This window comes from Hemitrygon akajei, unplaced genomic scaffold (assembly GCF_048418815.1).
Source record: "Hemitrygon akajei unplaced genomic scaffold, sHemAka1.3 Scf000090, whole genome shotgun sequence".
Classification (NCBI taxonomy): domain Eukaryota; kingdom Metazoa; phylum Chordata; class Chondrichthyes; order Myliobatiformes; family Dasyatidae; genus Hemitrygon; species Hemitrygon akajei.
In genome coordinates, this window is record NW_027331976.1 from 852,533 (window position 1) to 874,494 (window position 21,962).

General features: G+C 56.5%; 1 protein-coding gene across 2 annotated transcripts; it reads left to right on the forward strand.

The window, feature by feature from the left end:
• Positions 1-241: 241 nt before the first annotated feature.
• LOC140722835 (triosephosphate isomerase) lies at positions 242-21,298 on the forward strand. 2 transcript variants are annotated; one of them, XM_073037487.1, is made up of 7 exons: positions 242-431; positions 9,553-9,676; positions 14,262-14,346; positions 18,859-18,991; positions 19,471-19,556; positions 19,644-19,731; positions 20,998-21,298. In XM_073037487.1, the coding sequence occupies exons 1-7, from the start codon at positions 323-325 to the stop codon at positions 21,117-21,119; spliced, it is 747 nt and encodes a 248-aa protein (XP_072893588.1). In that variant the 5' UTR covers positions 242-322; the 3' UTR covers positions 21,120-21,298. The 2 variants fall into 2 exon arrangements, with proteins under 2 accessions (XP_072893588.1, XP_072893587.1); XM_073037486.1 differs by lacking the exon at positions 242-431 and adding an exon at positions 1,243-1,263.
• Positions 21,299-21,962: the final 664 nt, after the last annotated feature.

Below are 21,962 nucleotides of genomic sequence, written 5' to 3' on the forward strand. Positions count from 1 at the left end.
TAGTCATTTTCGTGACGTCACGGATGCCCGCCTCCCTCCCCGCAGGAGGCGTGATCTCTGCAAATGAAGGCGCGCTCTCCGGGGATTGGGTCGGCGCCGTGACGTCAGGAGGATGAGGGACGGGTCATCCTGGGCCACAGCCATTCTTCGTGCTGTGTGGAGAGGGGTGGGGCGGGGTTAAAACGGAGGGACCGGCCACGCCCCCTCCTGTCGTCAGCAAGCGAGGAGATAAAAGAGGTGGCGTTGCGCCCCACCCCGCCCCACTCGGTTCTCGCATTCGCCGGTTCAGGTTCTTCGCCGCTCGCCCGCTCACGCCGCCGCCATGGGCCGCAAATTCTTCGTCGGAGGCAACTGGAAGATGAACGGAAACAAGGAAAGCCTGAAGGATCTGGCTAGCAACTTGAGCAAAGCCACGCTGCCCCCGGACACCGGTCAGTGGGGAGGGAGAGGGGCCGGGATGGTCCCCGGACACCGGTCAGTGGGGAGGGAGAGGGGCCGGGATGGTCTCCGGACACCGGTCAGTGGGGAGGGAGAGGGGCCGGGATGGTCCCCGGACACCGGTCAGTGGGGAGGGAGAGGGGCCGGGATGGTCCCCGGACACCGGTCATTGGGGAGGGAGAGGGGCCGGGATGGTCCCCGGACACCGGTCAGTGGGGAGGGAGAGGGGCCGGGATGGTCCCCGGACACCGGTCAGTGGGGAGGGAGAGGGGCCGGGATGGTCCCCGGACACCGGTCAGTGAGGCGGGAGAGGGGCCGGGATGGTCCCCGGACACCGGTCAGTGGGGAGGGAGAGGGGCCGGGATGGTCCCCGTTCACCGGTCAGTGGGGAGGGAGAGGGGCCGGGATGGTCCCCGGACACCGGTCAGTGGGGAGGGAGAGGGGCCGGGATGGTCCCCGGACACCGGTCATTGGGGAGGGAGAGGGGCCGGGATGGTCCCCGGACACCGGTCATTGGGGAGGGAGAGGGGCCGGGATGGTCTCCGGTCAGTGAGACGGGAGAGGGGCCGGGATGGTCCCCGGACACCGGTCAGTGAGGCGGGAGAGGGGCCGGGATGGTCTCCGGTCAGTGAGACGGGAGAGGGGCCGGGATGGTCCCCGGACACCGGTCAGTGAGGCGGGAGAGGGGCCGGGATGGTCTCCGGTCAGTGAGACGGGAGAGGGGCCGGGATGGTCCCCGGACACCGGTCAGTGAGGCGGGAGAGGGGCCGGGATGGTCTCCGGTCAGTGAGACGGGAGAGGGGCCGGGATGGTCCCCGGACACCGGTCAGTGGGGAGGGAGAGGGGCCGGGATGGTCCCCGGACACTGGTCAGTGAGACGGGGGAGGGAGAGGGGTCCTGCAGTCTGAGCCATTCTCCTCTCAGTCACTGGTGACAGGCGTCCCTGGGGTGAGCACACCTGTGGCTCGGGAAGAGATCCCGTCCGGACCTGGGGACGGTGAGAGGACAGATTCCGTTACCCGCCCCCTTCCCCAAAGCCGAGCCTCACACCCGCTGTGAGGAGTCTGGAGGGACGGGCGAAGGGGTTGGTCCAGCGGATGGGGAATAGGGCGGAGTGGATGGACCGGCGAGCCTCCCTCTCCCCTGTATGGGCCGCTGGCGGAGAGCGCCCGCAGCTCCTGACCTTCAGCACAGGAAGAAGCGGAGGGGAGGGGAGGGTTGCGGGTAGGACACGTGGTGCCTGCCAGTATTGCAGAAGGCCTCTGTGGGTATGCCGAGACAGTGTCTGGGTCCCGAGCGTGGCCGAACAGCTTTTGGCGTTGATTTCCAGCCTCTGGTGTTTGTGTGTGCATGTTCTGGACAGGGCTGGCTGTAATTTACAGTATGCCTTTTCAGATTTATTGTCACTGGCATGTGACGTGAAATTTGCTAACTTAGCAGTTCTATGCAATACATAATCTAGCAGAGAGAAAAAAATCAATAAAATAAAACGGTAAATAAGCGAGTAAATGAATTGCATATATTGAATAGATTATTAAAACTACGTGCAAAAACAGAAATTCAGTATATTAAAACGTGGGTTCGTTAATTAGGACACACCCTTCTTAGCTGGGACCAAAACAGTTTGGCCCAATTAATTGCCTGCCCCAATTAGCCAGAATTTATTGGCAATAGTTAAAAGGATGTAAGAAGTTGTGTAAACTGAGTTCAGAGCAAATTAGAATATTACCAATACTACTACGTAGCTCGAAACTCTGGTGAGGAAATCGGTACCCCCGGATTGTCTTGTTTCTTGCTGAAAACAGTGACAAAAAACACTGCTTTTCAAACATGAGCACACAACTGGCGCTGTTTAAACGCCCATTGCTCTGGCCATGGTGTGTATTCCGGCTGCCCCCAAGAGCCGGTGAACCGGGATCCGATGTGTATGTAGACACGCGCAGAGGCCACTCTATCAGGGCCAGTCGCGGCAACAACTCAGACTCACTCAAGGGGTCCGGTAGTTTGAACCAAACATCGGAATGGGGAAGGAACGTGACCTGGACCATGCAATGATCGCAGGTGCCAGATGGGGTGGGTGGCGTGTCTCACAAACTGAAGATATAGGAGCAGAATTGGGCAGTTCGGCCCATCGAGTCTACTCTGCCATTTCATCATGGCTGATCCAATTTTCCTCTCAGCCCCAACCTCCTACCTTCTCCCCGTGTCCCTCCATGCCCTGACCAATCAAGAATCTATCAAAAGCTGCCTCAAATATACATAAAGATTTGGCTTCCACAGCTGCTGTGACAAAGAATTCCACAGATTCACCACTCTCTGGCTGAAGAAATTCCTCCCCATATCTGTTCTAAAAGGAGGCCCCTCTATTCTGAGGCTGTCTCCTCTGGTTTTAGACTCTCCCATCAGAGGGAACATCCTCTCCATATCCACTCTATCAAGGCCTTTCACCATTCGATAGGTTTCAATGAGGTCACCATTAATTCTCCTGAACTCGAGTGAATACAGCCCCAGAGACATCAAACGCTCTTCACATGATGAGCCATTCAATCCTGGAATCTTTCTAGTGAACCTCCTTTGAACCCTCTCCAGTTCAGCACCTCCTTTCTAAAATAAGGGGCCCAAAACTGCTCACAATACTCCAATGGAGGCCTCACCTGTGCAGTCTCAACATCGTTGTGCATGAGATTTTCATGCACAAAGGTCTCTAAAAGTTTACAGAGAAGCAAGAGACAAAAAGCACCCAGTGAGTGGCAGTTCTGTGGGTGACAGGGCCTTGTTAATGAGAGAGGTGAGAGGAGAATGGCGGACTGGTTCAAGCTGACAGTGACTCAAACAACCACACGTCACAACACTGGTGTGCAGAGGAGCTTCTCTGAACGCACAGCGGGTGGGCTACAGCGTCAAAAGACCCCAATGGGTTCCTCTCTTGTAATTAGTGGAGTGGCCACATAGCAGATCTACAGTGCATACGTGTGTAATTCTAAACCTATGCTTTATAATCCTTGAGATTGATGTTACTGCGGCATTTCCCCCTCACAGACCCTGACCTCTTCCCCATTCCCCGACTCAGCCGCCCTGTTTCTCAACAGCCCTCTGCTTCACTGTCGCGAACTGAGCTGCAGGTCCCGGGTTGACCCCTGACATTTCCTGTAGTGCCCGGTCTGGGATGTTGGCTGACCTCATCCTGACTGGACTGGAAATGTCACTGGTCTCCAGTTCTTCACCCCTGACTCCAGTGGCAGTCTCTGAAGTACCTGCCTACGTATAGATAACGGTTTCAATTCACCCCTCCCTGTCTGTGTAACCCCCTCTGTCCCCTACACCTCTCCGTCTCTGTAACCCCCTCCGTCCCCTGCACCCCTCCGTACCCTACACCCCTCCCTGTCTGTGTAACCCCCTCTGTCCCCTACACCTCTCCGTCTCTGTAACCCCCTCCGTCCCCTACACCCCTCCCTGTCTGTGTAACCCCCTCCTGTCCCCTACACCCCTCCCTGTCTCCGTACCCTACACCCCTCCCTGTCTGTGTAACCCCCTCTGTCCCCTACACCTCTCCGTCTCTGTAACCCCCTCCGTCCCCTGCACCCCTCCGTACCCTACACCCCTCCCTGTCTGTGTAACCCCCTCTGTCCCCTACACCTCTCCTTCTCTGTAACCCCCTCCGTCCCCTACACCCCTCCCTGTCTGTGTAACCCCCTCTGTCCCCTACACCCCTCCCTGTCTCCGTAACCCCCTCCTTCCCCTGCACCCCTCCATAACCCTACACCCCTCCCTGTCTCTGTAACCCCCTACGTCCCCTACACCCCTCCCTGTCTCTGTCACCCCCTCCGTCCCCTACACCCCTCCCTGTCTCTGTAACCCCCTCCGTCCCCTACACCCCTCCCTGTCTCTGTAACCCCCTCCGTCCCCTACACCCCTCCCTGTCTGTCACCCCCTCCGTCCCCTACACCCCTCCCTGTCTCTGTAACCCCCTCCGTCCCCTACACCCCTCCCTGTGTCCGTAACCCCCTCCATCCCCTACACCCCTCCCTGTCTCCGTAACCCCCCTCCGTCCCCTACACCCCTCCCTGTCTCCGTAACCCCCTCCATCCCCTACACCCCTCCCTGTCTCCGTAACCCCCTCCGTCCCCTACACCCCTCCCTGTCTCCGTAACCCCCTCCGTCCCCTACACCCCTCCCTGTCTCCGTAACCCCCTCCGTCCCCTACACCCCTCCCTGTCTCCGTAACCCCCTCCGTCCCCTACACCCCTCCCTGTCTCCGTAACCCCCCTCCGTCCTCTACACCCCTCCCTGTCTCTGTCACCCCCTCCGTCCCCGACACCCCTCCCTGTCTCTGTAACCCCCTCCGTCCCCTACACCCCTCCCTGTCTCTGTCACCCCCTCCGTCCCCGACACCCCTCCCTGTCTCTGTCACCCCGTCCCCATTTCTCTTACACCCCCCTCTGTGACACCGGTTTGTCTCCATGGTGGTGAGGAGAGGGAGGGTAATGGGACATCTGGGTTGCAGACCTGGTGTCTCAGTGGGTAGGGACGGGCTGCTAACCCAGTCTGTATCCCCACCGTGCTCTCCGCAGAGTGCGAGCTTTCCCTGTGGGCATGTGGGACCCTCCCCCACCCTCCAGAGGGGCCGGTGACATTGTGGAGCGTGGCCTGGAAGGAGGGGGAGGGTGGGGTGTCTGGTCTCGGGTTGCCTCTGCGCCCTTTAGCAGACTCGGCGGTGTAACGTGAGCCCGGGGAGGGGAGGCCTGTACTGGGTCGTCTATTTCAGTCTCCGCTCCCTCGATTCCATAAGCAGCCTGGCTCTCTCTCGTGCCGAGGGAGACTTTTATCCAGTTGCTCTCTAACCTTCTCAGTTGAGCCAGTGGCCAGTCTATTTCGGCCTGGCCCCCACCCCCTCCACCGATAGATCCCGGAGGCTCTCTGGGTGGTCCAGGCCATTTGGCCCAAGTGGTCCCTGCTGACCCAGTTGAACAGTTCCTATCTGTGTACCTGTCAGTTTTTCCCCCTCACTCAACGCCGTGACTGTCCCTGCCTGTAACGCCTCCCCCACCTCCCCCCCCCCCCCCCCCACCCCGAGCAGCTTGCCTCCCCGTGAGCACGGCGCTGAAATTCACCGGGTTCGCAGGCGTCTTGCTGGGGCTGGGCGCTCTGTCCCGGACTGCAGGAGGCAGAGAGGGGGTTTCACCATGCAGAGGCCGGTGAGGGTGCGATAAAGTGGGGAGGGTCACACCCCTCTCTCCTCCCCACCCCCCCCCCGAAAGGGTAGGGGAGTCTAATTTAGCCACTGGAGTAGCGTACTGCTCAGAACCGGGGGCTACCCGGTCCGGCTGAGCTGCTCCACCACTCTGAGATCAGAGCTGATTTGGCGCAGGGCTCGCCGCTTCGCCCAGTCACCCTTAATTCCCCTGGGAAACTGAACCCTGTCAACGCCCCTTTGGGGTATTGGGTGTGGGGGGAAGACCACGCTCTTCCTTGCAGGCTGGGCCATTGCTTCGTGGGTGGAGGGTGCTAATGCTTTTGTTTTGCTGAAGAGGGAGGGTGAGGCCAGTCAGCCCATCCAATCTGCTCTGCTATCCCATCATGGCGGATCCCAGATCCCACTCAACCCCGTACACCTGCCTTCTCGCCGTATCCTCGGATACCCTGGCCGATCAGCAAACTATGAACCTCCACTTTGAATATACCCACGGACTTGTCCTCCACCGCAGTCTGTGGCAGATTCACTACTCTCTAGCTAAAAAAATTTCTCCTTTACATCTGTTCTAAAGGGTCACCCCTCGATTTTGAGGCTGTGCCCTCTCCAGTTCTAGATACCCTCACCACAGGAAACATCCTCTCCACATCCACCCATCTCCATCAAACAGCCCCATCAAACACTCCTCATACAATGAGATCCCACCTCATTCTTCTAAACTCCAGTGAGTACAGGCCCAGAGACATCAAACACTCCTCATACAATGAGATTCCCCCTCATTCTTCTAAACTCCAGTGAGTACAGGCCCAGAGACATCAAACACTCCTCATACAGTGAGATCCCCCCCTCATTCTTCTAAACTCCAGTGAGTACAGGCCCAGAGACATTTGCTAACCCCTTCATTCTCAGAGTCATCCTCATGAGGTGCTTTGGGTATCCCTGAAACTGCTGATCTCGTGGGACTCTAGAGAAACTTTAAATTTAATTTTAAACTTTAAAACAAAAAAAAGGGCAGCTGTTGAGTAAACACGAGGAAATCTGCAGATGCTGGAAATTCAAACAACATCACACACAAAGTGCTGGTGGAACGCAGCAGGCCAGGCAGCATCTATAGGGAGAAGCACTGTCGACGTTTCGGGCCGAGACCCTCCGTCAGACTCAAAACAGGTTCAATACCGCCCCCTGCTGACCGGGAGGATTCAGGACATCACACACAAAGTGCTGGAGGAACACAGCAGGCCAGGCAGCATCTATAGGGAGAAGCACTGTCGACGTTTCGGGCCGAGACCCTTCGTCAGGACTCAAAACAGGTTCAATACCGCCCCCTGCTGACCGGGAGGATTCAGGACATCACACACAAAGTGCTGGTGGAACACAGCAGGCCAGGCAGCATCTATAGGGAGAAGCACTGTCGACGTTTCGGGCCGAGACCCTTCGTCAGGACTAACTGAAGGGAAAGATAGTAAGAGATTTGAAAGTAGTGGGGGGGGGGGAGAGGGGGAAATGCATAAGTATAATGTTACGCTGTTATATATTCATAATAAACAAGAGATCACAACTCCTCTTAAATCATAAAAAAAATTGGAAATTTTATTACATAAAGGAAAAAAAACCCACTAAACTAAATGGAAAAAAAAGGATTGGGCAGCCCATTTGAGGATAAAACTAAAAGAAAAAGGAGAAAAACATTCTTCCGGTCACCTCCGAATCTTTGCTGAGAGGGAAAAATTTTCCCTATAGAAAATAAAGGAAAATAAATAAGTAAAAATTAAATCATATGAAAATATTGGATAAGGGGTCACCAGACTTGCTCAAAATTAAAAGATGTGTCAAACGTCCGGCTTCTAATTTTCTCCAAACTTAAACATGACATAATGGAGGAGAGCCAGTTAAAAACAGTAGGTGGGTTAGAAAGTTTCCAGTGTAACGAGACAGCTCTCCTAGCCAGTAAAGTTGAAAAGGCTATCACATGTTGAGTAGAAGCAGAAACTCTACCTGTTTCCTCTGCAATAATCCCAAAAATTGCCGTGAGTGAATTGGGTTGTAAATCCACACCCGTAACTTTGGATAATATTCTAAACACATCCCTCCAGAAATTATTTAAGTTTACACAGGACCAAAACATGTGAGTTAGAGTAGCCACTTCTGTGTTACATCTGTCACAATCAGGGCTTACATTAGAAAAAATATGCGCTAATTTATCTTTTGACATATGGGCCCTTTGTACTATCTTAAACTGAATTAAGGAATGGCGTGCACAGATAGATGAATTATTAACTTGGGTAAGGCTTTTTTAACATGGAAAACTAAAGGATTAAAAACTTTTTTAGATTTGTTTTTACAAGGTTGTTTAATGTCTTTTTTGCAATTAATGGATAAAAACGATATCTCTAGTACATTTTTTTTTAGATACTTACAGGTTAGGAATTTTTTAATGTGATTTTCTACTGAATTATCCCTTGGTCTGCCCATGAAATTTGGTTTACGCTATTTTTCAGCCTAAACCATTTCAAAAATGATTAATAGCTATTATTTATAAACAGTTAATAAATGCTGGCACTTGTGAAATTGAGCTTCAACATTCACTTTCAGATGATCAAGTGTTTTTTGAACAGTAGAATTAGAATGAGAGTCGCTATCCCCTTTTGTTCAGGAGCCTGATGTTCGGGGGGGTAGTAACTGTTCCTGACCCTGGTGGTGTGAGTCCTGAGGCTCCTGTACCTTCTTCCTGATGTTTGGGGGGTAGTAACTGTTCCTGACCCTGGTGGTGTGAGTCCTGAGGCTCCTGTACCTTCTTCCTGATGTTTGGGGGGTAGTAACTGTTCCTGACCCTGGTGGTGTGAGTCCTGAGGCTCCTGTACCTTCTTCCTGATGTTCGGGGGGTAGTAACTGTTCCTGACCCTGGTGGTGTGAGTCCTGAGGCTCCTGTACCTTCTTCCTGATGTTCGGGGGGTAGTAACTGTTCCTGACCCTGGTGGTGTGAGTCCTGAGGCTCCTGTACCTTCTTCCTGATGTTTGGGGGGTAGTAACTGTTCCTGACCCTGGTGGTGTGAGTCCTGAGGCTCCTGTACCTTCTTCCTGATGGCAGCAGTGAGAAAAGATTGTGGCCTTTGGTGAGGATCATGGTGAGGATCTCTGATGGAGGACGCTGCTTTCCTGCGACAATGTTTCCTGTAGATGTGCTCAATGGTTGGGAGGGTTTTACCCGTGATGTACGGGGCCCAATCCACTACCTTTTGTAGGATTTTCCACTCAAAGTCATTGGTGTTCCCGTACCAGGGCGTAATGCAGCCTGTCAGCACACTTTCCACCACACATCTGTAGAAGTTTGCCCAGGTTTTCAATGATATCCCTAACCTCCACAGACTCCTGAGCAAGTAGACGCACTGTCGTCCTTTCTTAAGCAATAATATTCCTATGATGGGTCCTCTGAGGTAGTGACACCCGGGAATTTAAAGTTACCGACCCTGTCCACCTCTGATCCTCCGACGATTACTGGCTCATGGACTTCCCTCTGCTGAAGCCTACAGTCAGTTCCTGTTGGGATTTCTGTTCCCCATTACACGGGGGATGATGTGGGTCAGACCATATGGGGGTCTCTGTGGGTCGTCAGGGCCCCTCCGTCGAGGTGCCGGGTGGTTGAGGCAGATGAGGTTCAAACTGACACCTGGAATGAGTTGTTGGGTTTACGGGGGGGGGGGGGGGGTAGAGTCAGAGAGGCTGGGGTTGTGTGCCTGCCCCTGCCCCTGGGGAATCAGGGCAGTGGGAAGGAACTGGTTTGGGAGGTGCAGGCTTCGGGAGGGGGGGGGGGGTCAAGGAGGGAGTCCTGACAGGGGGAGTGTGTGGGCCTGTATGTTCGGGGAGTGCGGGTTGTTCTAATGACCCTGATTCAAGGCTGTTCCCTGTTCCCTCCTCCCCTCCAGAGGTGGTGGTCGCCCCGCCCTCCATCTACCTCAAGTACATCCGGGAGGTGATGGACGCCAAGATCGGAGTGGCTGCTCAGAACTGCTACAAGGTGCCGAGCGGGGCCTTCACCGGGGAGATCAGGTAACCGGCGGGCTGCGGACCCCCTCTCCCCTCCCACCGGCCCTCCGGAGCCCCTCCCCTCCCACCGGACCCCCTCTCCCCTCCCACCGGACCCCCTCCCCTCCCACCGGACCCCCTCTCCACTTCACCGGGGAGATCAGGTAACCGGCGGGCTGCGGACCCCCTCTCCCCTCCCACCGGCCCTCCGGACCCCCTCCCCTCCCTCCGGAGCCCCTCCCCTCCCACCGGACCCCCTCTCCACTTCACCGGGGAGATCAGGTAACCGGCGGGCTGCGGACCCCCCTCTCCCCTCCCACCGGCCCTCCGGACCCCCTCCCCTCCCACCGGACCCCCTCTCCCCTCCCACCGGACCCCCTCCCCTCCCACCGGACCCCCTCCCCTCCCACCGGACCCCCTCTCCACTTCACCAGGGAGATCAGGTAACCGGCGGGCTGCGGACCCCCTCTCCCCTCCCACCGGCCCTCTGGACCCCCTCCCCTCCCACCGGACCTCCTCTCCCCTCCCACCGGACCCCCTCTCCACTTCACCGGGGAGATCAGGTAACCGGCGGGCTGCGGACCCCCTCTCCCCTCCCACCGGACCCCCTCCCCTCTGTTGGGCTTGAAATTCTGCCCTGTGTTCTTTTAGGAAGAGAGACAACTAACACCGGAATATTGCAAAAACGTGGCTTTATTGCAGAATTCGTAACTGGCACAGCGAATCCACGGAGTCGCTGGAGAAGGCGTTCAGTTTTCCCCTTACAATCTGCTCTTATTTATACCCCTTTTCCCCCTAGCACACCCCCCGCTACATATTAGGTAATATCGGGCACTTGTGTCCATCTTATTGGCCCGCAGCCATATGCTCACGAGTTACCTGTTTCTTTTGTTTACTGAATCGCGTGACACTAATAGTATCGGTGTAGCGGGGTCCCCAGTTTCGCTCCCCCCTCCCTCGCATCCCGGCCTCCTAACATTATGTGTGTTACGTGAGCCACTCCTGACCTGTAATGGCAGTCTCGAATTAACCCCAACACTCCCTCCCTTGGCCTCCCAGAGGCCACATCCCCACATCCCTTACAATCTTTTCCGCGGCTGCCGGGATCAGGCAGAGAGGTGAGCGTCCCCGGCACTCTTTGGCGTGTCCTCCCTATTTGCTTATCCTAATTTGTCCGACCTAGGGTCACAAAATATGGGTAGGGGTTCCCTAAACATCCGCAATTTTTACAAGTAGCATGCAACATTTCAGAAAACTTAATCAATAACAAATTCACAATCCCCCCCTTGCCATGGTCCATTTCAGTCCGTGTCCTCCCATAGCGCGTCCGCTTTCCGGGAGGGCCGTGTCCTCCCCTTCCACCGGGAACAAGGGTGCCTGGTACGCCGGTGGAGGTCCATTCTTTCCAGTCAAGGCTCGATCTATAGTCCGGATGACTAGGGTCCTAATACAGGGTATGCAACAACAACCACACGTGATAAAGATAGCAATTTAAATAGACAGTCCTAGAGCCGACTGTCCCAGAAACGCTCCCCACTTGCCAGAGGTCTTATTTAGTCAGTAGAAAATGATGCCAGTTATTGTCCCCCTCCCTTCTTACCTTTTAATGCCCTGTTGGAGACCTCGGCGACAGGGTATGGACCATGCCACCGTTTTCCGTTCCAGGTGAGCTTCCCCGGGCCTCGGAGGAACACTTCCACTCCTACCTTGATGGTGTCCGACCCCTGCAGCTGCTCACTGTTAGATTATTGAACTCGCAGAGTTATCAATTTTACCATATTTCTAAAAACTCTCATATACTCTGTTACTCAACACACAAATGTCTGAGTTTTCGGTAACTCGAAATTGAAGTGCTCCATGGCTCCCTAGTACACAGAGAGGATCAAATGTGGGACGGTCGCCTTTCAAAACCTGACCTTCGCGTGGGAGATTTCTCCTCTTAACAACCAGTCTAAGGTAGGCGCCGTCAGTATCCCTGTGTACTACGGTGTCCCGCGACTTAATTCTCCTCACTCCTGAGACTTTTATGCCCATCGTGGGCGGCGGGTACCCTCACTCAGAAGACTTTTCCACGGGCGGAGAATCTTCCTAAAAACAGATAAAGAGTTAGTACTTACCAGTCACGATTCTGCACCGGGAATGATCTCTCCCAGGGTAATTTGGGGTTGGTGAGGATCCGTCAGCAGACAAGATCTAACTCAGTGATTTAACTATCTAGTGGAAGTCTTAGATATAACAGGCACTTCCTGACCTTAGTCGAGCTTGCGGCCGCAAGTTGTCTGCCGTCGGACCCGCCAGCCTGTGTTGTCTCTCCCTCCCCACGTCGGGGTCACCAAATGTTGGGCTTGAAATTCTGCCCTGTGTTCTTTTAGGAAGAGAGACAACTAACACCGGAATATTGCAAAAACGTGGCTTTATTGCAGAATTCGTAACTGGCACAGCGAATCCACGGAGTCGCTGGAGAAGGCGTTCAGTTTTCCCCTTACAATCTGCTCTTATTTATACCCCTTTTCCCCCTAGCACACCCCCCGCTACATATTAGGTAATATCGGGCACTTGTGTCCATCTTATTGGCCCGCAGCCATATGCTCACGAGTTACCTGTTTCTTTTGTTTACTGAATCGCGTGACACTAATAGTATCGGTGTAGCGGGGTCCCCAGTTTCGCTCCCCCCTCCCTCGCATCCCGGCCTCCTAACATTATGTGTGTTACGTGAGCCACTCCTGACCTGTAATGGCAGTCTCGAATTAACCCCAACACCTCCCACCGGACCCCCTCCCCTCCCACCAGACCCCCTCTCCACTTCACCGGGGAGATCAGGTAACCGGCGGGCTGCGGACCCCCTCCCCTCCCACCGGACCCCCTCTCCCCTCCCACCGGACCCCCTCTCCACTTCACCGGGGAGATCAGGTAACCGGCGGGCTGCGGACCCCCTCTCCCCTCCCACCGCCCCTCCGGACCCCCTCTCCCCTCCCACCGCCCCTCCGGACCCCCTCTCCCCTCCCACCGCCCCTCCGGACCCCCTCTCCCCTCCCACCGGACCCCCTCTCCCCTCCCACCGGACCCCCTCCCCTCCCACCGGACCCCCTCTCCACTTCACCGGGGAGATCAGGTAACCGGCGGGCTGCAACCCCCTCCCCTCCCACCGCCCCTCCGGACCCCCTCTCCACTTCACCGGGGAGATCAGGTAACCGGCGGGCTGCGGACCCCCTCTCCCCTCCCACCGCCCCTCCGGACCCCCTCCCCTCCCACCGCCCCTCCAGACCCCCTCTCCCCTCCCACCGCCCCTCCAGACCCCCTCTCCACTTCACCGGGGAGATCAGGTAACCGGCGGGCTGCGGACCCCCTCCCCTCCCACCGCCCCGCCGGACCCCCTCTCCACTTCACCGGGGAGATCAGGTAACCGGCGGGCTGCGGACCCCCTCTCCCCTCCCACCGGACCCCCTCTCCCCTCCCACCGGACCCCCTCCCCTCCCACCGCCCCTCCAGACCCCCTCCGCCCTCCGGACCCCCTCTCCCCTCCCACCGCCCCTCCAGACCCCCTCTCCCCTCCCACCGCCCCTCCGGACCCCCTCTCCACTTCACCGGGGAGATCAGGTAACTGGCGGGCTGCGGACCCCCTCCCCTCCCACCGCCCCTCCGGACCCCCTCTCCACTTCACCGGGGAGATCAGGTAACCGGCGGGCTGCGGACCCCCTCCCCTCCCACCGCCCCTCCGGACCCCCTCTCCACTTCCACCGCCCCTACAGACCCCCTCTCCCCTCCCACAGCCCCTCCAGACCCCCTATCCACTTCCCCGTCTTGTTTGAGGGCGGTTGGTGCATTACCGCCACCTTCTTCCGGAGTGTGGGTCAGACGATAGACTTACACTCCAAATCCCTTCGCCCATTCATGCACACACACATACACACCCTAATCTACACTTTATCCTTCTTTGGCCATCCTAGTACCCTATTCCTGCTTATCCATCATATCCTATAAAAAAAAGCCCCTGTACCCCTTAAAGTACCCTGACCTGTGCCCTCTGACCCATGCCCAGCGACCCTTTTAATGTGAATTCCTGCACCCCCAATTCCCTTAGATTAATTCTCATCATCTCTCTGTATCCCATACTTCCTGCAACTCAGAACTACATGTTCCACTGACTCCTCTTCCTGACATTCCTCACACAATCCTGTCTGGTGTTTCCCTATCAATTTCAGTGTTTGGTTTAGTGCACAGTGCCCCAGCCTTGACCGAGTCCACACAGTTCCCTCTCTGCCTACCCGAGCACCTGCACCCTGTATTTGAGGCGGTACCCTGCCTGGGTCCTTGTTCTTCTCCCTGCCCCTCCACTCTAGGGTGTTCCTGGGAATCGCAGGCTGCAGGTTGGAGAGGTGTCTACCTGTCTTTGACCCACTGCCCCACCCCAGCGGCACCGAGGGGACACCAAACCTGCGACCTTGGGACCCCCCCCCCCCCCCCCCCATGGTCCGCTCCCTCTGCCCACTCTGGCACCTTCCTCCGCCCAGCTCTCACCCCGAACCTTGAAGCGCACTGTGTCCGTTGGTGGGAGGATTCCCTCCATCTCTCCACCTTTCCCCTCACCTGCCTCTCATTCCTCCCCCAGCCCCGCCATGATCAAGGACTGTGGAGCGGCCTGGGTCGTCCTGGGGCACTCGGAGCGGAGACACGTCTTTGGAGAGTCAGACGAGGTGAGGAAGGGAGAGGCGCCGGCGGTGGGGAGGGCTGGCGGCCAGCGTGGTCATCAGGAGGGCATCACATACCACTCCAGCCCTTCGAATCAGCCTCAGTGCTGGGCTACACATTGGTCACGGTGAAACCCCCTCCACACAGTCCCATCGCACCGTCCCATCACACACTCCCGGGGTCAGGCACAGAGTGAATCTCCCTCCACACCGTCCCAGCACACACTCCCGGGGTCAGACACAGAGTGAATCTCCCTCCACACTGTCCCATCACACTCTCCCGGGGTCAGACACAGAGTGAATCTCCCTCCACACCGTCCCATCACACACTCCCGGGGTCAGGCACAGAGTGAATCTCCCTCCACACCGTCCCATCACACACTTCCGGGGTCAGGCACAGAGTGAAGCTCCCTCCACACCGTCCCATCACACACTTCAGGGGTCAGACACAGAGTGAATCTCCCTCCACACCGTCCCATCACACACTCCCGGGGTCAGACACAGAGTGAATCTCCCTCCACACCGTCCCATCACACACTCCCGGTGTCAGACACAGAGTGAATCTCCCTCCACACCGTCCCATCACACACTCCCCGGGGTCAGACACAGAGTGAAGCCCCCTCCACACCGTCCCATCACACACTCCCGGGGTCAGACACAGAGTGAATCTCCCTCCGCCCCGTCCCATCACACACTCCCGGGGTCAGACACAGAGTGAATCTCCCTCCACACCGTCCCATCACACACTCCCGGGGTCAGACACAGAGTGAATCTCCCTCCACACCGTCCCATCACACACTCCCGGGGTCAGACACAGAGTGAATCTCCCTCCACACTGTCCCATCACACACTCCCGGGGTCAGACACAGAGTGAATCTCCCTCCACACCGTCCCATCACACACTCCCGGGTTCAGACACAGAGTGAATCTCCCTCCACACCGTCCCATCACACACTCCCGAGGTCAGACACAGAGTGAATCTCCCTCCACACCGTCCCATCACACACTCCCGGGGTCAGACACAGAGTGAATCTCCCTCCACATCGTCTCATCACACACTCCCGGGGTCAGGCACAGAGTGAATCTCCCTCCACACCGTCCCATCACACACTTCCGGGGTCAGACACAGAGTGAATCTCCCTCCACACCGTCCCATCACACACTCCCGGGGTCAGACACAGAGTGAATCTCCCTCCACACCGTCCCATCACACACTCCCGGGTTCAGACACAGAGTGAAGCTCCCTCCACACCGTCCCATCACCCACTCCCGGGGTCAGACACAGAGTGAATCTCCCTCCGCCCCGTCCCATCACCCACTCCCGGGGTCAGACACAGAGTGAATCTCCCTCCACACCGTCCCATCACACACTCCCGGGGTCAGACACAGAGTGAATCTCCCTCCACACCGTCCCATCACACACTCCCGGGGTCAGATTCAGAGTGAATCTCCCTCCACACCGTCCCATCACCCACTCCCGGGGTCAGACACAGAGTGAATCTCCCTCCACACCGTCCCATCACACACTCCCGGGGTCAGACACAGAGTGAATCTCCCTCCACACCGTCCCATCACACACTCCCGGGGTCAGACTCCGAGTGAATCTCCCTCCACACCGTCCCATCACACACTGCCGGGGTCAGACACAGAGTGAAACTCCCTCCACACCGTCCCATCACACACTCCCGGGGTCAGACACAGAGTGAATCTCCCTCCACACCGTCCCATCACACACTCCCATGGTCAGACACAGAGTGAATCTCCCTCCACACCGTCCCATCACACACTCCCGGGGTCAGACACAGAGTGAATCTCCCTCCACACCGTCCCATCACACACTCCCGGTGTCAGACACAGAGTGAATCTCCCTCCACACCGTCCCATCACACACTCCCGGGGTCAGACACAGAGTGAATCTCCCTCCACACCGTCCCATCACACACTCCCGGGGTCAGACACAGAGTGAATCTCCCTCCACACCGTCCCATCACACACTCCCGGGGTCAGACACAGAGTGAATCTCCCTCCACACCGTCCCATCACACACTCCCGGGTTCAGACACAGAGTGAAGCTCCCTCCACACCGTCCCATCACCCACTCCCGGGGTCAGACACAGAGTGAATCTCCCTCCGCCCCGTCCCATCACCCACTCCCGGGGTCAGACACAGAGTGAATCTCCCTCCACACCGTCCCATCACACACTCCCGGGGTCAGACACAGAGTGAATCTCCCTCCACACCGTCCCATCACACACTCCCGGGGTCAGACACAGAGTGAATCTCCCTCCACACCGTCCCATCACCCACTCCCGGGGTCAGACACAGAGTGAATCTCCCTCCACACCGTCCCATCACACACTCCCGGGGTCAGACACAGAGTGAATCTCCCTCCACACCGTCCCATCACACACTCCCGGGGTCAGACTCAGAGTGAATCTCCCTCCACACCGTCCCATCACACACTGCCGGGGTCAGACACAGAGTGAAACTCCCTCCACACCGTCCCATCACACACTCCCGGGGTCAGACACAGAGTGAATCTCCCTCCACACCGTCCCATCACACACTCCCATGGTCAGACACAGAGTGAATCTCCCTCCACACCGTCCCATCACACACTCCCGGGGTCAGACACAGAGTGAATCTCCCTTCACACCGTCCCATCACACACTCCCGAGGTCAGACACCGAGTGAATCTGAGTGAAGGACAGAGGAGGGCCTGTATTTTGCCTGTGAATGGGACGTTTTGGAAAGCGGAGGGTACAGAGTGAAGGTGAAGGTCTCTGCTGGGACTGAACAGTTCCATGCTTTTCCCATGAGTTGGACGTTTTGACAACAGCAGGGTGCAGAGTTGAGATGAAGGTGTCCGAGGGGCAATTCTTCACTCAGTGAGGCGGGCATATGGAGTGAGCCACTGTGCTGCATGATGCTGACAGGTTGGCGCGTGAAGCAGGAGTTTTGACGCAGGACAAATGCGGGCAGCTTGGGGGCACCTTAATTGGCCTGGACGAATTGCTCTCCCTGCTGGGGAACACAGAACATCCTTTGGCACCCCCTGCCGATGGTTGTGCTCAGCTATTTAAGTTTGCAAGCAAATGCCCGGCTTAGCTTATCCCTTTCGCTTACACATTGTCCATATCCCTCCACTCCCTACACATTCACGGGCCACTTTAATGCCTCAATCGCATCAGCTGCCTCCCCTGTCCTGGCAGACTATTCCACGTACCCCACTTACTATGTTTCAAAAAGCGAAACCTTGCCCCACCTTTTCACCTTAAATCTGTGCCCTCTGATATTAGCCCCTCTTAAATCTGTGCCCTCTGATATTAGCCCCTCCTAAATCTGTGCCCTCTGATATTAGCCCCTCCTAAATCTCTGCCCTCTGATACTAGCCCCTTCTAAATCTCTGCCCTCCGATATTAGCCCCTCCTACATCTGTGCCCTCTGATATTTGGTGTTTAGACCCTCAAAGGCTAATGCTCCCCCTACTGGATATCATCTCTGTGCCCCTTGTATATAAAAAAAAATGTTTCTCACCTCCATCAGATCGCCCCTCAGCCTCCGCCACTCCAGAGAAAATAAACACAATTTTAAGAATGATAAATAGCAGGAGTCGGCCATCCGGCCCGTCGAGCCTGTTCCGCCATTCAGTAAGATCATGGCTGATCTGGCCACGGCCTCGTCTCCTTAATTCCCCTGCCGGCTGGTGGCGAAGTGGCATCGGTGCTGGACTTCCGGGCGGAAGGTCCCGGGTTCGAATCCGGCCGGCTCCCGTGCACACTTTCCATCTGTGCTGGGTTGAGTGTCGAGCTAGCAACTCAACCTCGTAAAAAAGAAATTGCATGCACAGCAAAAGAACGTTGTTGGCCTGCGCTCTCTAGTGAGCTGAAAGGCATTTTCTCTCCTCTCACAATTCCCTGACCATGCAAAACTCTGGGCAGAGAATTCCAGACACTTGTCCAGCCCTGATCCCGGAAGCTTTCTGCTGACCCTATTCGAAGCAAAAATACTCTGCCAGGACAGGGGAGGCAGCTGATGCGATTGAGGCGTTAAAGTGGCCCGTGAACGTGTAGGGAGTGGAGGGATATGGACAATGTGTATGCGGAAGGGATAAGCTAAGCCGGGCATTTGCTTGCAAACTTAAAAATGTAATTGGTGGGGGGTTGTGACCTAAACCGAATGTGGATCTCCAGGTGCGGCCTAACTGAAGAGCTGTAAAGCTGCACCGTACCTTCCTCGAGTGTCTGGACTTATGGGGCGTTGTACGCTATCGACCTGTGCGCCACTTTCAGGGAGAGGTGGGAAGGGCGGGGGAAATCGGAAGGGGAGGGAAGATGCGAGAGTCAGGCGGGTTGGAGATAGGGACGACTGTTCCGATAAGGAAGGGGGGGGTGGGATACAGCCCACGGAAGGAAGGTGAGGTGCGGACTGGGGGTGGGGGGGCACGTGGGGGTTGGGGTGACCGAGGGGTGGGGCCCCTGCTTGCCCGGCTGACCCTTGCCCATCGGGACCCTGCAGCTGATCGGACAGAAGGTTGGCCACGCCCTGGCAGAGGGCCTGGGGGCCATCGCCTGCGTGGGGGAGAAGCTGGATGAGAGGGAGGCTGGCTCCACCGAGAAGGTCGTGTTCGAGCAGACCAAGGTCATTGCCGGTGAGTAGTGAGGGGCGCTGAGGGCTGGGGGAGTATTAGGCAATGGTTTGACAAAGGGAGAGGAGGGGACTCTGGGTGAGGGGGTGGTGGGAAGGGGTGGGCTGGGGGAGTATTGGGCAATGGTTTGACAAAGGGAGAGGAGGGGACTCTGGGTGAGGGCGTGGTGGGAAGGCAGGGGTTGGGGAAAAGGGAGTGTTGAGGCAAGTTGGGGAGGCACTGGACCGGAGGGGACATTCAGGTGAGGGATCGGAGTGTCAGGGATGCATTGACAGGGAGAGCGGAGGGAATGAGAGGGTGGGGTGTGTGGGAGGAAGGAAGTGCTACAGGGGGTAGTTGGAAGCAGGATGGTCTGGGAGAGGGGGTGTCTGGGGTGGGTTAACTGAGGGAGGGGGAGGGCTTGGGGGACAGCGGTGGGAATGGGGGGGGGGGAGTCTACGCTGGGTGGGGTGACACTGACTCCTCTGCCCTCCGCCCCACAGCCAATGTGAAGGACTGGTCGAAGGTGGTTCTCGCTTATGAACCCGTCTGGGCCATTGGAACCGGCAAGACGGCCACTCCTCAGCAGGTAAGTAAGGGGGCCATGTGGGTGGTGACGGGGGGGGGGCAGGGAGTCCTGGTCTGTCTGGTGACCTTCCACCTCTGACCCCCGCAGGCGCAGGAGATCCACGAGAAGATGAGGAAGTGGCTGAAGGAGAATGTGAGCGAGGCTGTGGCCTCCAGTGTCCGCATCATCTACGGAGGTGAGCAGGTTTCCCCCTCAATCCCGTCCCCGAAGAGACCTTACCTGTATTTACCCGGGAAACGGACTGGCAGGCTGGCAGAGCAGCAGTGAGCTCACACAGATCACAGAGGAGGTGCTAACAAGTCAGGCTGGGTGGATCCCCGGGGTCTGGCAGGGTGTTCCGTCACACCTCGTGGGAGGCAAGTGCAGAAATTGCCGGGGCATGAGCAGAGGGGCCTCCATCATCCTGGGGGACACTGGATATCAGAGGGTACCTAATATTCTGCAGTTATCAGCCGGTGAACCTGACGTTAGTGCTGGGAAAGATATGATAGGGTATTCTAAAGGACTGGAAATAGGAGTGTTTGGATAGGCAGGGGCTGGCTGGAGACGGTCAATGTGCCTGTGTGTGTGGTGGGTCGCATCTTAAGTTTTTCGAGGGAGCTGGCAGGAAAGTGGAGTTCTTCAGGAAGTCCTTTGGCAAGGTCTCACATGGAACGTTTGGTCTTTCAGGATGAGGAAGTAAATTGGATGAGACCTTGGATCTGTGGGAGATGCAGGAGAGTGCCTAGTAGATGGTCATCTGTCTGACCGGAGGCCGGTGACGAGTGGAGTGGGGTGCCGGGGTCGCTGACCGGTGACGAGTGGAGTGGGGTGCCGGGGTCGCCGTGTGGAGACCGGTGACGAGTGGAGTGGGGTGCCGGGGTCGCTGTGTGGAGGATGTGAATGGTGAGGTGGTTAACTGGATCGGCAAAGCTCCTCGCTGGGGTTGCAGTGATCAAAGCTGTCAGTGCGATCGGTGGCAAATTAACTGGAAAGATGGCAGACGGGATTGAATGCAGACAAGGTCAAGATGTTGCGGTTTGGAAGGAGAAACCAGGGTGGGTCTTACACAGTGATGGCCGGGCACTGAGGAGTGTGGTAGAACCAGGGGTTCTCGGAATACAGGGCTTTGAAAGTGGTGCCACAGGTAGATCGGGCTGTATAGAAAACTTCTGCCACATTGGCCTTCATGAATAAAAGTGTGGAGTACAGGAGATGGGACGTTGTTTTGATGATCTACGTCGGAGTGATGGACTCAGCTTCGATTTCAATATTTAAAAGGAATTCGGATAGGTACCTGTATGGGAGGGGTACAGTCAGAGCTCAGATAAATAGTTAGGCATGGACTAATTTACGTGACCCCTCTCCCGGCTGGTACATTAACAACCCCCCTCTTTTCGCCCCCGTACATTAACACCCTCCTCTCCCAGACCGAGTCATTAACCCTCTGTCTCTCTCACAGGTTCAGTGACAGCGGCCACATGTAAGGAATTGGCCGGGATGCCCGATGTGGACGGATTTCTGGTGGGTGGGGCCTCGCTCAAACCCGAGTTCCTGGAGATCATCAAAGCTAAGCAGAAGTAGAGGAGGATCTGAGACCAGCGGCGACATCCAGACCCTACCCCTGCGGGGGAGACTGGATCCTCCCCTGTGCTGGCGGAGTGCCGAGCCGGAGGGGGGCCTCCCCTGGCAGCGGACCCCACCCCTGTGTGCCCTCTGACCTTGTGATGTTACACCACCACTTAAATGTGTAGAGACTCCGAGACGTGACTGTTGAGTGTTTATTTAGCCCCACCCCTGGGGTAATGGGGAGGGGGAGGGGGAAGGACTGTGTGCACTCTGGGTGGGGTGTCAGACTCGTTCGCTGAGGGAGAGGTTCTTGATTCGGTCACCCGCTCCTGTCACCGCTCACAGCCCCGGCAGCGAGGCAGGGGGAACCATCTGGGAGGGTGCTGGATGACAGTCTGTGAACCTCGAGTTCCCAAATAATCAGGAATTAAACCGGCATTGCAAAATGGGAAGAGCAGTGCTCCGTGTCCTGGCGCCTTGTCAGGTCGGTTTATTGTTGACGTGTGCCGAGATACAGTGACAATCTTGTATATCGTTCACACAGATCACATCATTACACAGTGTATTGAGGCGGAACAAGGTCAAACAATAACAGAATTGGAATTGGTTTATTATTGTTGACGTGTACCGAGATACAGTGACAATCTTGTCTTGTATATCGTTCACACAGATCATATCATTACACAGTGTATTGAGGCAGAACAAGGTCAAACAATAACAGAATTGGAATTGGTTTATTATTGTTGACGTGTACCGAGATACAGTGACAATCTTGTCTTGTATATCGTTCACACAGATCACATCATTACACAGTGTATTGAGGTAGAACAAGGTGAACAGTAACAGAATGCAGAATAG